Source organism: Musca domestica, unplaced genomic scaffold (assembly GCF_030504385.1).
Source record: "Musca domestica strain aabys unplaced genomic scaffold, Musca_domestica.polishedcontigs.V.1.1 45, whole genome shotgun sequence".
NCBI classification, from domain to species: domain Eukaryota; kingdom Metazoa; phylum Arthropoda; class Insecta; order Diptera; family Muscidae; genus Musca; species Musca domestica.
This window is the reverse complement of record NW_026712335.1, coordinates 1564954-1582441: the sequence shown is the minus strand read 5'-3', so window position 1 is coordinate 1582441 and position 17488 is coordinate 1564954. Positions and strand designations below refer to the sequence as shown.

The window sequence follows — 17488 nt, the reverse complement described above, 5'->3', positions numbered from 1 at the left end:
ATACTTAGCATTTCTTTAAAAAAAATTTGAAATGTACATATTTCTGGGTACGTCGCTGATGATGCATATCGTTTAATATGTGTCTTCCCAGTGTTGATTTGGTGTTTCAAAGCAGCGTTTAATTTCGACTGGAATAAATAAATAATGCCATGTCTATAGTCGACAAGTTATACACTCATGCTACTGCACTAAATACGTTGGCACCTCTTCTATTAAAGAAAATATATTCAAATGGGGGAAGAGGAACCCGTTTTTCAACTGTAGGTATATAACCAAATCAAGCTTAGCTTTTATTGCATTTTTTATTCATTTTGTTTAGTTAATTTATAAAAGATCAGCCAGTGCAGTTTCGGTGGCAGTCCAGAAAACATTAAAAATCAAATCGAATTCAATTTAATAATATCGTTATTTCGAAAAAATATAATTTCAAAATGGAAATTTCCATGAAATTGTGTTTTATTGTTGTCTTTACTTGGATTTCGATGACACAAGTAATGGGTGCAAAAATTCTTCCGGAAAAGCGTATGTTTGCTGTGATATTTTTCGTTTCGATTTTAAAAACTATTGGATTTTTTTTTTTTTTTTTTTTTGTATTATAGCATCATTTCTAACCATTTGCAAACGCTCCGATCCGGAATTTGGTACATGTTTTGCTAAAAATTTGCAAGCGGCATTTTTTGAATGGAAATCAGGTGAGATATAAATTTAAATAAAAAAATTCCGCAATCGTACAGTAATTGAATAAAAACAAAAGGCTAAAAAAATATTCCATATAAAACAAGTAAAAAAACTGTAAGTTCAGCCGGGCCGAACTTTGAATACCATCCACCATTTGGAACGAATTTGGCAATTCTCAAAAACAAAAAAATCCATTAAAAAGTTCTGTTAAAATCTTAAAAATACCGGATGTAGCTGTTATATTGGGGTCTATACGACGACATGGACCTGCATAGGTAACTTTCGTCATAAGCCATTACAATATTCAAATACGAAACTTAAAAAATCGGTGAATAATGTCGCTAAAATCATCAAAATACCGAATATCGGAAGATATCGTTATATAGAGGCTATACGAAGACGTGGACCTGCAAAGACAATCCACTGTCATAGGCTGTAGCATCCATTACGAACTTCAAATACCAAATTTGAAACAATTCCGGTGAATAATGTCGCAAAAATCAACAAAGTACTGAATATCCGGAGGTACCTTTATATGGGAGCTATACGAAGACGTGGACCTGCACCGACAATTTTCTGGACCTGCACAGACAATTTTCTTTTTTGACTGCAGTATTCATTTCGAACTTCAAATACCAAATTTGAAACAATTCTGGTGAATAATGTCGCTAAAACCATCAAAATACCGAATACCGGGAGGTACCGTTATATGGGGGCTAAACCCAAGCGTGAACCTACAAAATTCCTGCAGACATAATACACATTAAAGGAACATTTTATCAACCTACTTCATTTCGTTCGGAAGCTAGAGTGATTTCCACAGATGGACAGACCTATGGACATCGCTAAAAGAATTTTACAAACAGAATGACAAACTTAATATACCCTCCATACTATGGTGGAGGTTATTAAAAGAAACCCAAACTTGAAAGAAAACACTACAAAAGATTTCTGACCTGAAAAGTTAAAAAAAGGATACCTCACGGCCCTATGTGTGAATCTAATTTTTAAAAATCTTCCCTAAAATCTTTAAAAAAAAATTACAAATCTCATTAATAGGTGTTCCCGGTCTAAAATCAATCCGTTCCTTGGATCCTCTTCACTTCAAACGTGTCACAATCAAACAGGGAGATCAAGGCAATCCCATCTCTATCAACATGGAATTGGAGAAGGCAGCCCTTGCCGGTTTGGGTGGAACTGCAATTGATGACGTGGGGTGAGAATTAATATTGAATTAGTTAAGAAAATAATGAATAAATTCTCTCTTTTTCAATAGATCGAATGGCAATACTTTGGATATGAAATTGAAGATAACAATTCCATCCTTCAAGCTGACCGGTGATTATAAACTGCAGGGAAATATTCTGAGTTTGGCCTTGAACAGTCAAGGAAAAGCTGTTATAACATTTGGTAAGTGAGCAATGAAACGTTAGGGACCGAGAAAAACGTGGAAAGTTTCCCTTCCATTTCTTACAAAAAAATTAAACAAAGGCTGTAATATACAATTTGATATGGTACACCACCATACATTGCGGTAAAATGGTTTGAATCAATAGTTAAAATTAATAATTAAATTTTGAATGGGTGAATTTTTTCAGCTATGAACCCAAACTGTCTAATTGAACCTACTTCGGTATTAATTTGCTACTGAAATCTTGAAATAAATTGAAATTCGATGTATAGCGTTATATAGAAGCATAAGTCTATATTGAAAATTTCCTGCAAAAAGGCTATACACGCTCTGAAACCCTGAAATACGAAGTTATAATTAGTGCGGTTTCCAGCGAACTTTACCTTCGAGTGGTATAGAAACGCATACTCGATTTCTTTAATTTACTCTCAGAAATACTTAAGTATTCTCGAGTAGAACGTGATACTTGCACGAATTCGAGTTAGAACATTTCAGCTGCTTTGAATAGGCGTGCTCAGATTCTGTACTTGATCGAGATATTTTACACACAAACAAACGTTTAGATCCTCAAAATTAGGTTAACTCCATCAAGCTTGGGCGTTATCAAGTGTAGAACGTTATCGTTCTATATTCAGCAAAAATTTGGTAGGCGAATGTGCCACTTTAACATTAGAAGGCTACCACAAGGCTACAGAAGGCTATTGACAATTTTTGGATAAAAATTAAAAAATTCCACAATATGAGAGATATACGGAAATGAGGATTATTTCGATGAGTTACAAACGGAATAACGTACTTGATTTGCCCTTTATACTATATATGGTGGAGGGTATAATGAGCAACAAAACCTGCACACAAATATATAAGCCGAGGTCATGTTAAACTTCCGAGCGTCACTAGGACAAAACTCATTACGTCATAAGTTCGATTCGCCTCTCCTTCGAAATTCTTAGTATCTCACCAAGACCACTCTTCGCCAAAAGTGATTATCCATCCCCCGACTCTGACCTGCGATTTGTGCCACATTCTAATTTATACCCTCAGGCTGGTGGCTACATATGATGGTCTTAGGCCATAGATAACTACATATGACGGTCTTAGGCCTTAGGTTTCTTCGACCGAAATCTTTTTTAAAACATTTGTACGACTGTTGCCCACAATAACCCTCGAAGAGAGAATCCGATCTGGTCTAAAATTATTACTTCGTTATATTTTTAATAATCTAAGATCACGTTCAGATATGGGCATTATCGCGTTATACTACACAATAATTTCAAATTTTTTGTGAGGTAAGGTCTTTGCCTTCTGCCATTAGGAATTCAAAGTTCTTTTAAAATTAAGCCTTTCTGATCAATTAACCTCACACCCAACTAAAACTTTTCACACCCCATACCAAATCGGTTGAAACATATTACGATATTGAATACCTTACATTCTCTCGTATCGCCATATTTTTATCGGGCCAAGGTTAAGTAGGGAAAATGGTCAATATCGGCTCACTCCTTCTAGTACCTCCAGCTTAAAATATCACCCCAATACTTCTCTCCACACTAGATCTGGAGCGAAAATGCTCCGTGCCTATACACTCCTTCTGGTACACACCCCCACAAAACTTCAATATACGATTTGGTATAGACTTAATACATGGTAATATGCATCAGACTTAGGTTAGGTCCGGAAATAGACAACATCCCAATTCTGGCATCTTTCCATTTTGAAAAATTATAACTCTCGCAAAATGTGAAATAGCCAATATTCTTCTAACTTAGCACGTGCCAATTTTATTCTATATTAGGGCAATATATATAGCTCTAAGCTCATTGGTGCCTTCTCTACAAGAGTTAAAAATTTACCGAAAACAAGTTAAATAATAAAAGTTGGTTTTGCCGATAGATGTATACGACCAGCCTTGTGTTATGACTATTCCAACTATTCACCCTCCAGGGGGGAGGTTCCTAAGCAGTTGACCAATATTGTCCAATTCGTATCTGACCTAAGTCTGATATAAATATTACTTATAGCAAATTTTTGGAAAATGTGAAAATATGTGTGAGGTACCAGATATATCGGACCGAACAATTCCACTTCATATAATGCAGAAAAAAACTGCTACTTACAAAATTTAATGGAAATCGAACATATATATCCAATTTTATACGAAATCATAAATGCCGATAAACTACATATTCATATCAAATTTCTAGCTAAGGGAAATATTGCGATATAGCAAGTTGTATAAAATCGCCGACTTGTCCCACAAGTTATGACAGATAAAAGTATTGAAAATTGTGACCATTTGTGTCAGAGGTACCAAAAGCGGTTGGCAGATATCTATCATCTTCACAAAAGATTTTGCGTTAGCAAAAATGTTTGGATGCGTGAAGACAGTTGGATGCTTATATCGCGTTTTATGAGCATTTGTTTTTTCAAAATTATGAACACTTTGTGGGGGAAGTACCAGAAGGAGCGCGCAGATATATCCACAGCAGATCTTGGGTTAGTAAAAATAATCGCATGTGTGAAATTTGAAGAGAATAGGATGCTTATTTCGGATTTTTTGCTCGTTTTGGTTATTAAAAATTTTGACCCTTTGTGGGGAAGGTGCCAGAAGAAATGGTCCGATCTCTACCATCTTTATAACAGATCTTGTGTTGATGAAAATATTGAGATATACCAAGCACGAAGGGATTTGGATGTGAATTACGCATTTTATGAGTTTCATGAATATTCAAAATGTTGACTCTTTGTTGGGATGTACCGCAAGGAGTGGACCGATATATTCCATCCTCATACCCGACCCTTGGTTAATAAAAAATATTGTGATGTGCGTAATTTGAAGACAATCGGTCTCTTACCTCACATTTTGTAAGAGTTAAAATGATTCAAAATGTTGACGCTTTGTGGAGGAGCTATTTGATGGAGTGGACTGATACTGCCCATTTTCGCACGTAACGGAGCCCTGAAGGAAATATTAGGATTTTACAAAGTTGGAGCAGAAGGGGATTATCCTTTTTCTTTCTGTGCAATAAATTATTTTCTTTGAAAATTTGGAACTTTTATGTGGGTGGTACCAGAAGGAGTGGACCGATATCGCCCATCTCTGAACTCGATCTAAGTTTGACAATAATTTGGCACTAGTCAATAATCTAGGCACGTTTTGACCGTATCAAATTGTATATAGCCTCTGTAGCCATATGGCTGAGGGTATAAAAAGTAGTAAGTTCGACCTTTCCGAACTTTGAACACCCTCAACCATAAGTAACAAATTTGAAATTTTTCAAAAAAAATATAATCCGCTAAAAATTGTGTTAAAATCTTAAAAATACCAAATATTGAAAGTTGCCGTTATATTGAGGTGACCTGCATAGGAAACTTTTTCATAGACCATTACAATATGATGAATATGTAGCTAAATCATTGAAATACCGAATATTGGGAGGTACCGATACATGGGGGCTATACGAAGACCTGTACCTACATAGACAATTTTCTGTCATATTTTCTGTAACAATTACAGTGAATAATGCCGCAAAAACCTATCAAAATACCGAATAAAGGAGGTACAGTTATTAAGGGTCTATACCTAAACGTTGACCTATCATCAAAATACCGAATATAGGAACGTACAGTTATATGGGAGCTATACCTAAACGTGGACCTATATAGCCCATTTTCAATACCAAAAGTCCTGCAGACCAAATACACATCTGAGTAACATTCAATTCATTCGAAAGCTAGAGTGATTTCCACAGACGAACGAACGGAGGACGGGCGGTCATCGTTAAATCTTTGTGGGATCTAAAATGTATATTTCGAGCTTTTACAAACGGAATGACAAGCTTTATATACCCTCCATACTATTGTGGAGGGTATAAAAAACTGAAATATTTCCTATTTCTTTAAGCATTTCTTCCTCGATCTTTGTTCAACTTGATGCATGGATACCCCACAAAGTTGTCATATGCCTAGGGTAAATATTTTTCGATATATGTACCAGCTGATACTTCCTAAACTAGATTTACCCATTATATTTACTCATTTGAACATCCACATTTGAATATAGGAAATCTTTATATATAAACATCAATTCCGTATTTGATTTAGCATCTCTGTAAAATATCTTGCTAAAAATTACGTTTCGAATTCTGTGTTGCAAAAAACTTGTTTAGACCAATATTATTTATCCACAAATATAAATAAAAATATATGTATATAGATATATATCGCTATTTATGATATTTAAACCCCATAATTTATCTGCTTTAAATGGTGTTCCTCATTTCTTTTATCACTTTTTTTTTGTCTAGATAATGCTGTTCTAATACTAAATGTTCAATTTAAATTGAACGAGCGTAACGGTTACGAATTTGCCGATGTTGACAAATTCCAATTGGATTGGATCGAGAATGGTGGCATTCAATTCCATTTCAATAATCTATTCAATGGCGATAAAGCTTTGGAAGATGGAGCTCTGGCTTTGTTGAATGCAAACTGGAGTACCCTGTTCGATGTTCTGCGACCTTCGCTGAGTCAAACGAATCAAGTTGTTGTAAAAGATATTATAACTAAAATATTTGCCTATGTACCGGCGAATTATTTAATGGAGGAATAAAATTTGAATATATCATATAAATGTGTTGTTTATATGATTTTAAATCAACATAACTCGGGCATGGTAATTTGCTATATTGTGTCAAAGGGGAATTATCCTTGCTAACAACTATTGGTAATAAAAATACATGGACAAAGGCCCTATAGGCCATATATATTTTTTTTCAATAATTACAGAAAAAACCGAACATATTATGAAAGTGGAGCTAAAAATAGAAGGTAGAAGTGTATCTACATTTTGAATGCTTACATTCCAAATTGAGCTAAACAGATGGGATATGTTCCCCCTCTTCCACATTTTTTCTCCAAATTTTTGGACTAGGATTATTGGAACAGATTATGAAAGCAGAGCTAAAAATAGAAGATAAAAGTGTATCTGCTTTTTGAAAGTTTACATCCCAAAGTAAGCTAAATAGAAGGGTAAGTTAGCCCACTTCCAAATTTTTGCTAAATTTTCGGACTAAGATTCTTTGGAATCTATGCATTTTAGGTATATAGGGTGTTAATGTCAAAATCGTAGGTGAAGGGAAAACATCCCTAATACTGGCAACTCAGGTTTTCCTGGTTCATTTCCAAAGATTTTCCTTACCTACACCTTGACATTGTCGCTCACTTATTCATACAGGTCATTTCTAAGCCACTCGTCCGACAGCTGTTCAAATTATTGTGTGATAGCTCATTATATTGTTTACAAGCGTACAAAAGAATTTTGGTGAGAATTTTTCAGAAAAAAAAGTTATTCGTGATGGAATTCAAGCGTGATTGTGTGATTTCTTTATAATTGGCTGGAAAAACCACAAGTGGCTATCGTTAGAGCACTCCAGCATTTAAATGTGAATAAATCTTTTGTGTCTCGTAACATTGCTCGTTACCGTGATACTGGAAGCGTAGCCCGACATAAACGAAGTGGACGGAAGCAACATCAGCAGAAATGCTGAAGCGACCGCATCGCAGTGGTCGAAAAATGGCTCGTGAGCTGAATATATCGCAATATTCCATTCGGCAAATATTGAAAAATGAGCTCGGTGTAAAGCCAAAAAATGCAAGAACTTTCACCGCAACAGAAAGGAAATAGATTCAAAAGAGCTAAGGAGTTGCTTTGCTTGGCCGAAAGTGGTGAACTGCCGAATTTGGTTTTCTCCGCCTCCGATGAGAAAACATTCGTTGTCCGGCAGTTCGTAAACAAACAAACGAACAAATGATCGTGTTTACTTGCCAAAGAGGTCAGCTGAAAATGTGCACCTCCGGTTGGCCATCAGAACACAAGCGCCGGAAATGGTGATGGTGTGGGCCGCCATAACAGCCGGTGGTTGCTCTCCGCTCGTATTAATCAACCTCAGAATAAATTACGAATATTATTGCGAAAATATGGTGGAGGGTGTATTAAAGCCTTGGGTACGCAAACATTTTGGCCGCAGACCTTGGACATTCTAACAGGACTACCGGCACTATCGCACTCAGCACGCGCCACCCAAGAAGTTACAAAATGAGGTTCCTCATTTCATTTCCAGCGCACAATGGCCACCAAAATCTCCGGATACCAATCCGTTGGACTGGATTGTGTCTGGAGTATTTTGGAAAGCAAGGTTGGCACTAAGAAAAATACCAAAGTGTCGATCACCTCAAGCAAGTGCTTCGCCGGGAATGGGCCAAAATACCGCAGAGCAACATTCGGGCAGCGTGTGTCGGTTTCATTGGCCGTTTGAAGGCCATAATTCGTGCCAAAGGTGACCAATTCGAACAAATCTAAACTTATTCTAAAATTTGCTGCTATTTCCGACATTTTTTGCTTTTATTCAATAAAATTAAAAATTATGGTGTTTAACTTTGTTGCAGTTTTATTTATCTCACCCTGTATTTTTTCACAACTTTGATGCAATTTTATTCCTGATATATAATGGAAATAAAGATTAATTTTCTGTGGCGACTAATAGTAAAATTTGGCGTAGAATCTGTCCTCTCTTGAAATTTTCTGTCAAAGACTAATTTTTATATTACTTTCATACATCAACTTGAAAAAAAAATAAACCCAAAAAAAATTCTCTGAAAAAAGGAGAACATATTTTCGCGTTTTTGACAACATTGGTACAAGTGTTTTCTGGGTATAAAATGAAAATAAATGTTTAATTTCTTTGGTGACTTATAGTAATATTTTATGAAGAATAATTTTGCCTTTGACATCATCCTCCTAAAATAATGTTTAGTGGAAGAATATTTCATAAACTCACAGGGAGTACACCTTTAACACTAAAATGTGTATTTTTAACATTTTGGTAAGAATCGGAATTTTGATGTAGTCTGGGATAGAATTTTAAGACAAATAATTTTGTAGAATATTCTTACAACGATTCCGTTTAAAGGTAGTTTCTACAAATTTTGAAAAATAAGACCAAAATGAACCTTTTGGTGACTCGCTTGAGGTTTCTGTTACAATAAACCTTCTAATGCCATCAGTAATATATTCCAAAAATTCCAATGAATCTTAACCCGAAAATTTCGAAAAAAAATTGAAGATATAGGATCTTGCCGCCTCTATTTAAGTGACTTAACGCTATAAGCTTTCAAAACGCCGTTACATGTATCTTCTATTTATAGAACTACTTTCATTTTCTACAGTATTTTTCTTTTTGTGTTCCATGGTGTAATTTACAAGGTAGGCCACCAGAGATGCAACCAAAAATATATTTCTTTCTTATGGCAGCCTTGTGTTCTGTTCCCTGTCATCCTTGCAAATTATTGGGCCAATGACTCTATCGTTTACACGTGCTTCCCCCAAGGTATCACTCCTAAAACAATGCATTTACATTCCAATGGATTAATTATGGTACGAAACCAGTTTTCAATTTGTATAATAATAAAGGAAACAAGTATAAAAGCTGTAAGTTCGGTCGGGCCGAACTTTGAATACCCTCAACTATTTGGAACGATTTTGGAAATTTATAAAAAAAATAAAATCCGTTAAAAATTCTGTTAAAAATTTTAAAAATACCGGATGTACCCGTTATATTTGGGTCTATACGACGACAAGGACCTGCATAGGCAACTTTTGTCATAAGCCATTAAAATATAAAAATGCGAAACTTGAATAAAAAAAATTGGTGAATAATGTAGCTAAAATCATAAAAATTCCGAATATGGAGAGGTAATGTTATATGGGGACTATACGAAGACGAGGACCTGCACAGACAACTTTCTGTCACAGGATGTAGCATCCGTAACGAACTTCAAATACCAAATTTGAAACAATTCTGATGAATAATGACGCTAAAATCATCAAAATGCCGAATATCTGGAGATACCATTATTTGGAAGGCTATACGAAGACGTGGACCTGCACAGACAATTTTCTGTCATAGGCTGTAGTACCCTTTACGAACTTCAAATACCAAATTTAAAACAATTCCGATGAATAATGTCGCTAAAATCATAAAAATACCGAATATCGGGAGGTACCGTTATATGGGGGCTATACGAAGACGTGGACCTACATCACCAATTTTCAATACCAAAAGTTCTGCAGACATAATACACATTTGAGTAAGATTTTATCAACCTACTTTATTTCGTTCGGAAGATAAAGTGATTTCCACAGATGGACGGACATCGCCAAATCGACATAGAATTGTTTGCTGATGGGGGGTCCAAAATTTATATTTCGAGGTGTTACAAATGGATTGATAAACTTAATATACCCTCCATACTATGAAGGAGGATATAAAAATAATTAAAAATTATTTGCAATTTTGTTATTTTATATTGTTTAAAAAAATATGTACTCATTTATAAACAAACATCTAAGCCCGAATTCCCAACAGTCTAACAAGATTTCAACAGCACAACGGATTAATACTTTCTAATCAATATTTTTTTAATTGTCTGTAGTATTTTTTAAAAAAAAATCTATAATAAATTCGTTTAAATAAATTGATAATATGGAAATTTCAATACAATTGTGTAGTATTCTTGTTGCCCTTATATGGCTCGGATCATTGGAGGTTAATGGGGCAAAATTCCTCGCCGAAAAACGTAAGTGTGAAATGTCACATTTTTCTGTTCTAATAAATGTTTAATTTTTATATTTTCTATTGCAGCGGCATTTTTGGATATTTGCAAGCGTTCGGATAGCGAATTTGGTAAATGTTGGGCCAAAAATCTAGAAAAGATGTTCAATGGATGGAAATCAGGTAAGTTTGCCAAAAAATGTATTTGCATGCCAATAATTTAAATTGGAACCAAAATTTAAAATTTTGTTTGGTAAAGATATGTTACAGTTATGGCCGTTTTTCAAAGGAGTCTCATTTTTGACTTGTTGATCGACATTCGCATTATATCATGGAAATTGGATTAAATTTGGTTACTTCCTTTTATTTGAAACTTACGAATATTTAAGATTTGAAACAATTTGTAACTCCTTTTTTATGGGAAGTCTCACCCCATCAAATTTGAAATAGATGAGGAGAAAAAAATCCAGCGGATAATGAAAGCAGAGTTAAACATAGAAGACACGTGCATCAATGTTTTGAAAGTTTGCATCGCAAATGTTCCTAAAAGAGGGGAAAAGATCCCCCTTCTACAAGATTTTTTTTTAAATTTTCGGCTTAAGATCGGTTTATTTTAGGCATATAGTGTCTTTTTCAATTATTACAGTGAAAATCAGTTGGTTATGAATAAGAGCTGAAAATAGAAGACACGTACAGGGTGAGATTAAAAAAAACTTCAACAAAGTCAAACGCCATAATTTTTACATTCTGTTTTAAATTTTATTGAATGAAAGCAAAAAATGTCGGAAATATAATCAAATTTTAGAATAAATTTCGATTTGTTCGAATTGGTCACTTTTGACACGAATTATGGCCTTCAAACGGCCAATGAAACCGTCACACACTGCCCGAATGTTGCTCTGCGGTATTTTGGTCCATTCCCAGCGAAGCGCTTGCTTGAGGTGATCAACACTTTGGTATTTTTTAGTGCCAACCTTGCTTTTCAAAGTACTCCAGACACAATAGTCCAACGGAGATTGGAAATGGAAATGAAGCGAACCTCATTTTGTAACCATTCATTCACACTCAGGATGGTGCTGAGTCCTGTTGGAATGTCCAAGGTCTGCGGCCAAAATGTTTACGTGCTCAAGGCTTTAATACACCCTCCGGAATATTTTCGCGATAATATTCGGCATTTATTCTGATGCCACGGTCGATTAATACGAGCGGAGATCGACCATCGGCTGTTATGGCGGCCCACACCATCACCATGGCCGGCTCTTAAGTTCTGGTGGCCAACCGAAGATGCACATTTTCAGCTAAACTTTTTGGCAAGTAAACACTGCTGGACAACGAATGTTTTCTCATCGGAGAAAACCAAATTCGGCAGTTCACCACTTTCCAAGTCGGCCAAGCGAAGCAACTCTTTAGCTCTTTTGAGTCTATTTTCTTTCTGTTGCGGTCTAAGTTCTTGCACTTTTTGCAATTCAATGGCTTCACCCCGAGCTCATTTTCAATATTTGTCGAATGGAATATTGCGATATGTTCAGCTCACGAGCCATTTTTCGGCCACTGCGACGCGGGTTTCGATCAAGTCGCTTTTTTATTTTTCGAACCATTTCTGCTGATGTTGCTGTTTTCTTCTGTCCACTTCCTTGACGTCGGGCTACGCTACCAGTATAACGGCAACAAGCGATGGTACGAGACACAAAAGATTTATTCACATTTAAATGCTGGAGTGCTCTAACGATAGCCACTTGTTGGTTTCCAGCGAAAAATAAAGAAATCTCGCTTGAGTTCCATCACGAATAACTTTTTTCTGGAAAATTCTCACCAAAATGCTTTTGTACGTTTGTAAACAATATAATGAGCTGTCACTGGAATAATTTTAACAGCTGTCGAACGAGTGGCTTAGACATGATGGCAGTCTGAAGATGGTTGCAGTTTTTTCATCTCACCCTGTATTTATTACTTTTATCAGTTCCCTTGTTTTTTTGTCTTGGATATTCTCCCCAGTAGGTATACCATATCTTGCCCCTTGATAAACGTTACATTTTTTCTCCACCTTGTTTTTATAAAAACAACAATAATGGAATTAAGCCGAACTATTTTGCAAACAATAAAATACTACGGTATCCCGAACAAACATACCAACACTGTTCTACTTTTTATTTATTTTTTATTTAAAGGTGTCCCTGGTCTTAAATCAATTGGTTCATTAGATCCCCTACATGTAAAACGTGCCAAGATCACCCAAGGTGCCGAAGGTAGTCCAATTTCGATGAACATGGAATTGGTAAATGCTGAACTATCCGGCCTGGGTGGAACCATTATAGATGATGCTGGGTAAAAAAAGCAAACTTTATATTATAATATATTAATGTAAATAATAATAATAACATTTAAATTTATTTAAATTTTGATAGATCTAATGGCAATAGTTTGGAAATGAAATTAAGAGTTACCGTACCTTCGTTCAAATTGACCGGAGATTACACAATGCATGGCAATATTTTAAGCTTGGCCCTGAACAGCAAGGGCAAGGCTCTTATGATATTTGGTAAGCAAATGTTCGGAGTTAAAAAAAATGATCAGTGAAATTCAATTAACTAAAATATATATGTTGAGATCTTCTAAAGATACCCAATATTTAGTTTAAAAATTGCTTGAATTTATGAAAATTATTATTTTTTTAAAAATCCTTTTGAGATCGCATGAACTTATTAAATAATATTATTTCTTAATCATTTTTTCTGTATTCTTTCTTTGATTTCTAGAAAAAGCCACCTTTACACTCAATTTCCGCCTGAAATTACGTGAAGATGGCGCCCAATCGTTTGCCGATGTGGAAAAACTAGATTTGTTGTGGGAAGATAACGGTGGCATGCAATTCCATTTGAGTAATTTATTCAACGGCGACAAGGCGTTGGAGGACAGTGCCCATGCCCTGCTAAATGCAAATTGGCGTGCAATTTTTGAAGTTCTTCGCCCAGCTTTGAGTCAAACTAATAAAATTGTTGTAAAAGACATTTTAAGTAAAATAATGGCCTATGTACCGGTACACTATTATTTGGAATAATAAAAATTACGGAAAATGTGTATGTATGTAATTTTATGAGAAGAAAATGAGTTTGGGGAATAGGGACATCAAACATTGGGCAACACAAAAAATTTTCAAGAGATTATGAAATTAGATCTAAGAAGAGAAAATACGTGTATCGGTCTATTGAAAGTTTAGATGGAAAATTAAAAGAGGGGAAAAGTTCTTCCCTTTCCACAAATTTTCAGATCAATATTCCTTGAAATCCTTGCATTTAAGGCATATCGCAGCCTCGATAATATTGCTGATAATAATATGAGTATTATTCTGATAAAACATATTAACCATCAAGCGAGTCGCCAAAGGTGTCTTTTTGATTAATTTCTCGAAAAATCGTTAAAATCTCCTTTTATACGAGATCCTAGGAAGTCATAATATTCTACAAAATTGTTGGTCATGAAATATAGGTGTCAGAATATATCAAAAATCTAAAACTTTCCTAAAAGCCAATATTCCATAAATAAAAACACATTTAAGGGTTAAAGTCGTAATTCATATGGGCTTGTGTGAAATTCTCCCACAAAACATCATTTTAGAAGGATGACGGCAAAGACGAAAATATTCTTCATCATATTTCACTATAAGTCACCAAAGACCAAGTTAGAAAATATAAGTCGGTTTTGCCGACAGATGTATACCCTCAGCCAATATTTGATTAGTTAAATATATTTTGACTTCTGCTATGATTATTCAAATTGTTGACCCTCTATGGAGTAGGTTCCGAAGGAATGGGCCAATATTGTCCATTTTGAATCGGACTTAAATAAATATGATATAAATATTGCGACGTGCCAGGTTTGGACTATATCGACTACTTCCTTCACTTTATATGAGATATGTGATAATTTTTAGAAAATGTTAAAATGTAGCCGATCTACGTATTCCATTGTTATACTTCATCTAATACAGATAAAGATATGGTATGGGCGAAATTAAAAGAAAATCGAACATTTATATCCAGGTTTCTGGTTGAGAGACATATTTTTAGATATAGCAAGGTGTAAAGAATCGCTGAGTTGTTTCGCAAGTTATGATAGATAAAAATATTGAAAATTGTACCCTTGTTGTGGGTGAGGTAGCAGAAGGGTTCGCAGATATATATCATTTTCACAACATTTGTGTGAAATTAGCGTTTTGAGCGTTTTGTTTTTCAAAATCTTGAAACCTATGTGGGCCAGGTAGCAAAAGAAATGGTCCGATATCTACCATCTTTATAACACATCTTGTGTTGATGGAAATATTGAGATGTACCAAGTCTGGAATGGAATCGGATTTTGATCGCTTTTTATGAGCTCCATGGATATTTAAAATTTTGAGCCTTTGTGAAGGAGGTACCAGAAGGAGAGGACCGCTATATTCCGCCTCAATGCCAGATCTTGGGTTCATAAAAATATTTAGATGTGTGTAATTTCAAGAGAACCGGAAGCTTACTTCGGATTTTATGATCATTTTGGTTATTTAAAACTTTGACCCATTGTGGGAGAGGTACCCAAAGGAATGGTCCGATCTCTATCACCTTTATTACAAATCTTGGGTCGATGGAAATATTGAGATGTGCCAAGTCTGAATGGAATCGGATGTTAATTTCGCGTTTTATGAGCTGCATGGATATTCAAAATTTTGGCCCTTTTTGGTTGAGGTACCAGAAGAAGTAGACCGATATATTCCATTCCATATATATTCATAAAAATGTTCTGATGTGTGTAATTTGAAGACAATCGAACTCTTACATCACATTTTATAAAAGTTAGAATTATTCACAATTTTGACGCTTTGTGGGGGAGGTACTTGATTGAGTGGACCGATATTGTTCATTTTTGTACCTAACCTAGCACCGATGCAAATATTAAGATTTGCAAAGTTGGAGCAAAATCGGATTATCCTCTATCTTTCTGTGCAGAAAATATTATTATTATTTCTTTTTGAAATGTCGACCTTTTGTGGGTGAAGTACCAGAAGGAGTGAACCAATATATTCCGTCTTCACACCAGACTTAAGGTTAATATAAATATTGGGATGTATGTAATTTGAAGACAATAGGACTCTTACATAACATTTTATAAGAGTTATAATTATTGAAAATGTTGTGGGAGGTACTTGATGGAGTGGACCGATATTGTCCATTTTCGTACCTGACCTAGCACTGATGCAAATATTGGGATTTGAAAAGTTGGAGCAACATCGGATTTTCCTTTCTCTTTCTTTCTTTGGAAATTTCGACCTTCCTTGGGGGACCTAATAGAAGGATTGAATCGATATTGCCCATCTCCGAACTCGATCTAAGTTTGACAATAATAATACGATATACCAAATTTGGATCAAATCGGATACTCCCTTCGAGAGTTATTCTGCGCACCAGCCAGACAGACAGACGGACGGACGGACATCGCTAGATCGACTCCAAATATCCTGAAACGGATTTTGTCCAAAGATACATAGGGTCTAAAGCCGTTATTTCGATGAGGCACGTTTGGCCGTATCAGAATAAATGTCGAATATTATCGCGAAAATATTCTGGAGGGTGTATTAAAACCTTGGGCATGGAAACATTTTGGCCGCAGACCTTGGACATTCCAAAAGGATTCAGCACCATTGCACTCAGTACGCGCTACCCAAGAATGGTTAGAACACGAGGTTCGTTCCTCATTTCATTTCCAGCGTACAATGGCCCCCAAAAATTCCGGATACCAATCCGTTGGACTATTGTGTCTGGAGTATTTTGGAAAGCAAGGTTGGCACTAAACAATACCAAAGTGTCCATTACCTCTAGCAAGCGCTTCGCCGGAAATGAGCCAAATGAGAAAAGGAGATACCGCAGAGCAAAATTCGGGCAGCGTGTGACGGTTTCATTGGCCGCTTGAAGGCAATGATTCGTGTCAAAGGTGACCAATTCGAACAAATCTAAACTTATAAAATCTGATGCTATTTTTGGCATTTTTTGCTTTCATTCAATAAAATTAAAAAAAGTAAAAATTATGGCGTTTGACTTTGTTACAGTTTTTTATCTCACCCTGTAGACGCATTGGACGACAACATTGAAGCATATTTTCGTTGAATATCGGCCCCAAAGTGTTGGAAAGAGTGGTTCCAATCGAGGTCAACATTTCCATAAATTAATCTTCAAACATGTTACAATTGTTTTACATAAAATCAGAAGTATCCTCCATTTCGAATGCTGTGCCTAAAGAAATTTTTGGAACTAGAAACAAAATATTCTCCAATATTTTTTTTCCACATTCTAATCAATTAATCTCTTCTAGTGGTATAGGACGCTTTTAATGCATCCAATTATTCAATCAAAAAATGTACTAATTGCAAGGGCAATAACTTCCCCCCACACACGTGCATTGAATTGGCTTAAAAGAACGTAGAATAATTTCTTCCAATATTGCATATTTATATAGTCTATTAATGTCTCAATAGAATACCGGTTGAATTTGAATCAATCCATTGGCGTAGATGAGGTACTAAGGCACGTATGGTTGGTTGTGCATTGTGTGCAAACAGCTTGCAAATATTTTCAGATCCAGTATTGTAAATAATTTCCAACAACCTATTCGGAAATATTTCTTTACTCCCATTAATAAGTTTTTGCCCCGCTAATGTATTTCATTATAGAAACAAAGATTTTTTCAGTATCGTTTATCATACGATGCATTTATAAGCCCACCGCTTGGCCAGCTTTTTTGCAGTCTTCTAACATCTTCT

The 17488-nt window shown here is 35.4% G+C and overlaps 2 protein-coding genes across 2 annotated transcripts; both read left to right on the top strand.

The window, feature by feature from the left end:
- The first annotated feature begins 329 nt into the window (after positions 1-329).
- Positions 330-6722, top strand: LOC101897397 (protein takeout-like). Its single transcript, XM_005180310.4, has 5 exons — positions 330-522; positions 600-692; positions 1738-1894; positions 1955-2088; positions 6397-6722. Exons 1-5 carry the CDS (start codon positions 432-434, stop codon positions 6699-6701), a joined length of 780 nt encoding a protein of 259 aa, XP_005180367.1. The 5' UTR covers positions 330-431; the 3' UTR covers positions 6702-6722.
- A 3784-nt stretch (positions 6723-10506) lies between these two features.
- On the top strand, positions 10507-13790 carry LOC131804512 (protein takeout-like). Its single transcript, XM_059127490.1, has 5 exons — positions 10507-10726; positions 10792-10884; positions 12870-13026; positions 13107-13240; positions 13458-13790. Exons 1-5 carry the CDS (start codon positions 10633-10635, stop codon positions 13757-13759), a joined length of 780 nt encoding a protein of 259 aa, XP_058983473.1. The 5' UTR covers positions 10507-10632; the 3' UTR covers positions 13760-13790.
- The last annotated feature ends 3698 nt before the right edge of the window (positions 13791-17488 follow it).

What these genes read in the sequence shown, in the direction of transcription:
- LOC101897397 (XM_005180310.4), top strand. Translation starts at nt 432, where the DNA reads ATGGAAATTTCCATGAAATTGTGTTTTATTGTTGTCTTTACTTGGATT. An exon ending in ATTTTTTGAATGGAAATCAG is followed by an intron (nt 693 to 1,737) that starts GTGAGATATAAA and finishes TCTCATTAATAG; the next exon opens with GTGTTCCCGGTCTAAAATCA. An exon ending in ACTGCAATTGATGACGTGGG is followed by an intron (nt 1,895 to 1,954) that starts GTGAGAATTAAT and finishes CTTTTTCAATAG; the next exon opens with ATCGAATGGCAATACTTTGG.
- LOC131804512 (XM_059127490.1), top strand. Translation starts at nt 10,633, where the DNA reads ATGGAAATTTCAATACAATTGTGTAGTATTCTTGTTGCCCTTATATGG. An exon ending in GTTCAATGGATGGAAATCAG is followed by an intron (nt 10,885 to 12,869) that starts GTAAGTTTGCCA and finishes TTTTATTTAAAG; the next exon opens with GTGTCCCTGGTCTTAAATCA. An exon ending in CAAGGCTCTTATGATATTTG is followed by an intron (nt 13,241 to 13,457) that starts GTAAGCAAATGT and finishes TTTGATTTCTAG; the next exon opens with AAAAAGCCACCTTTACACTC.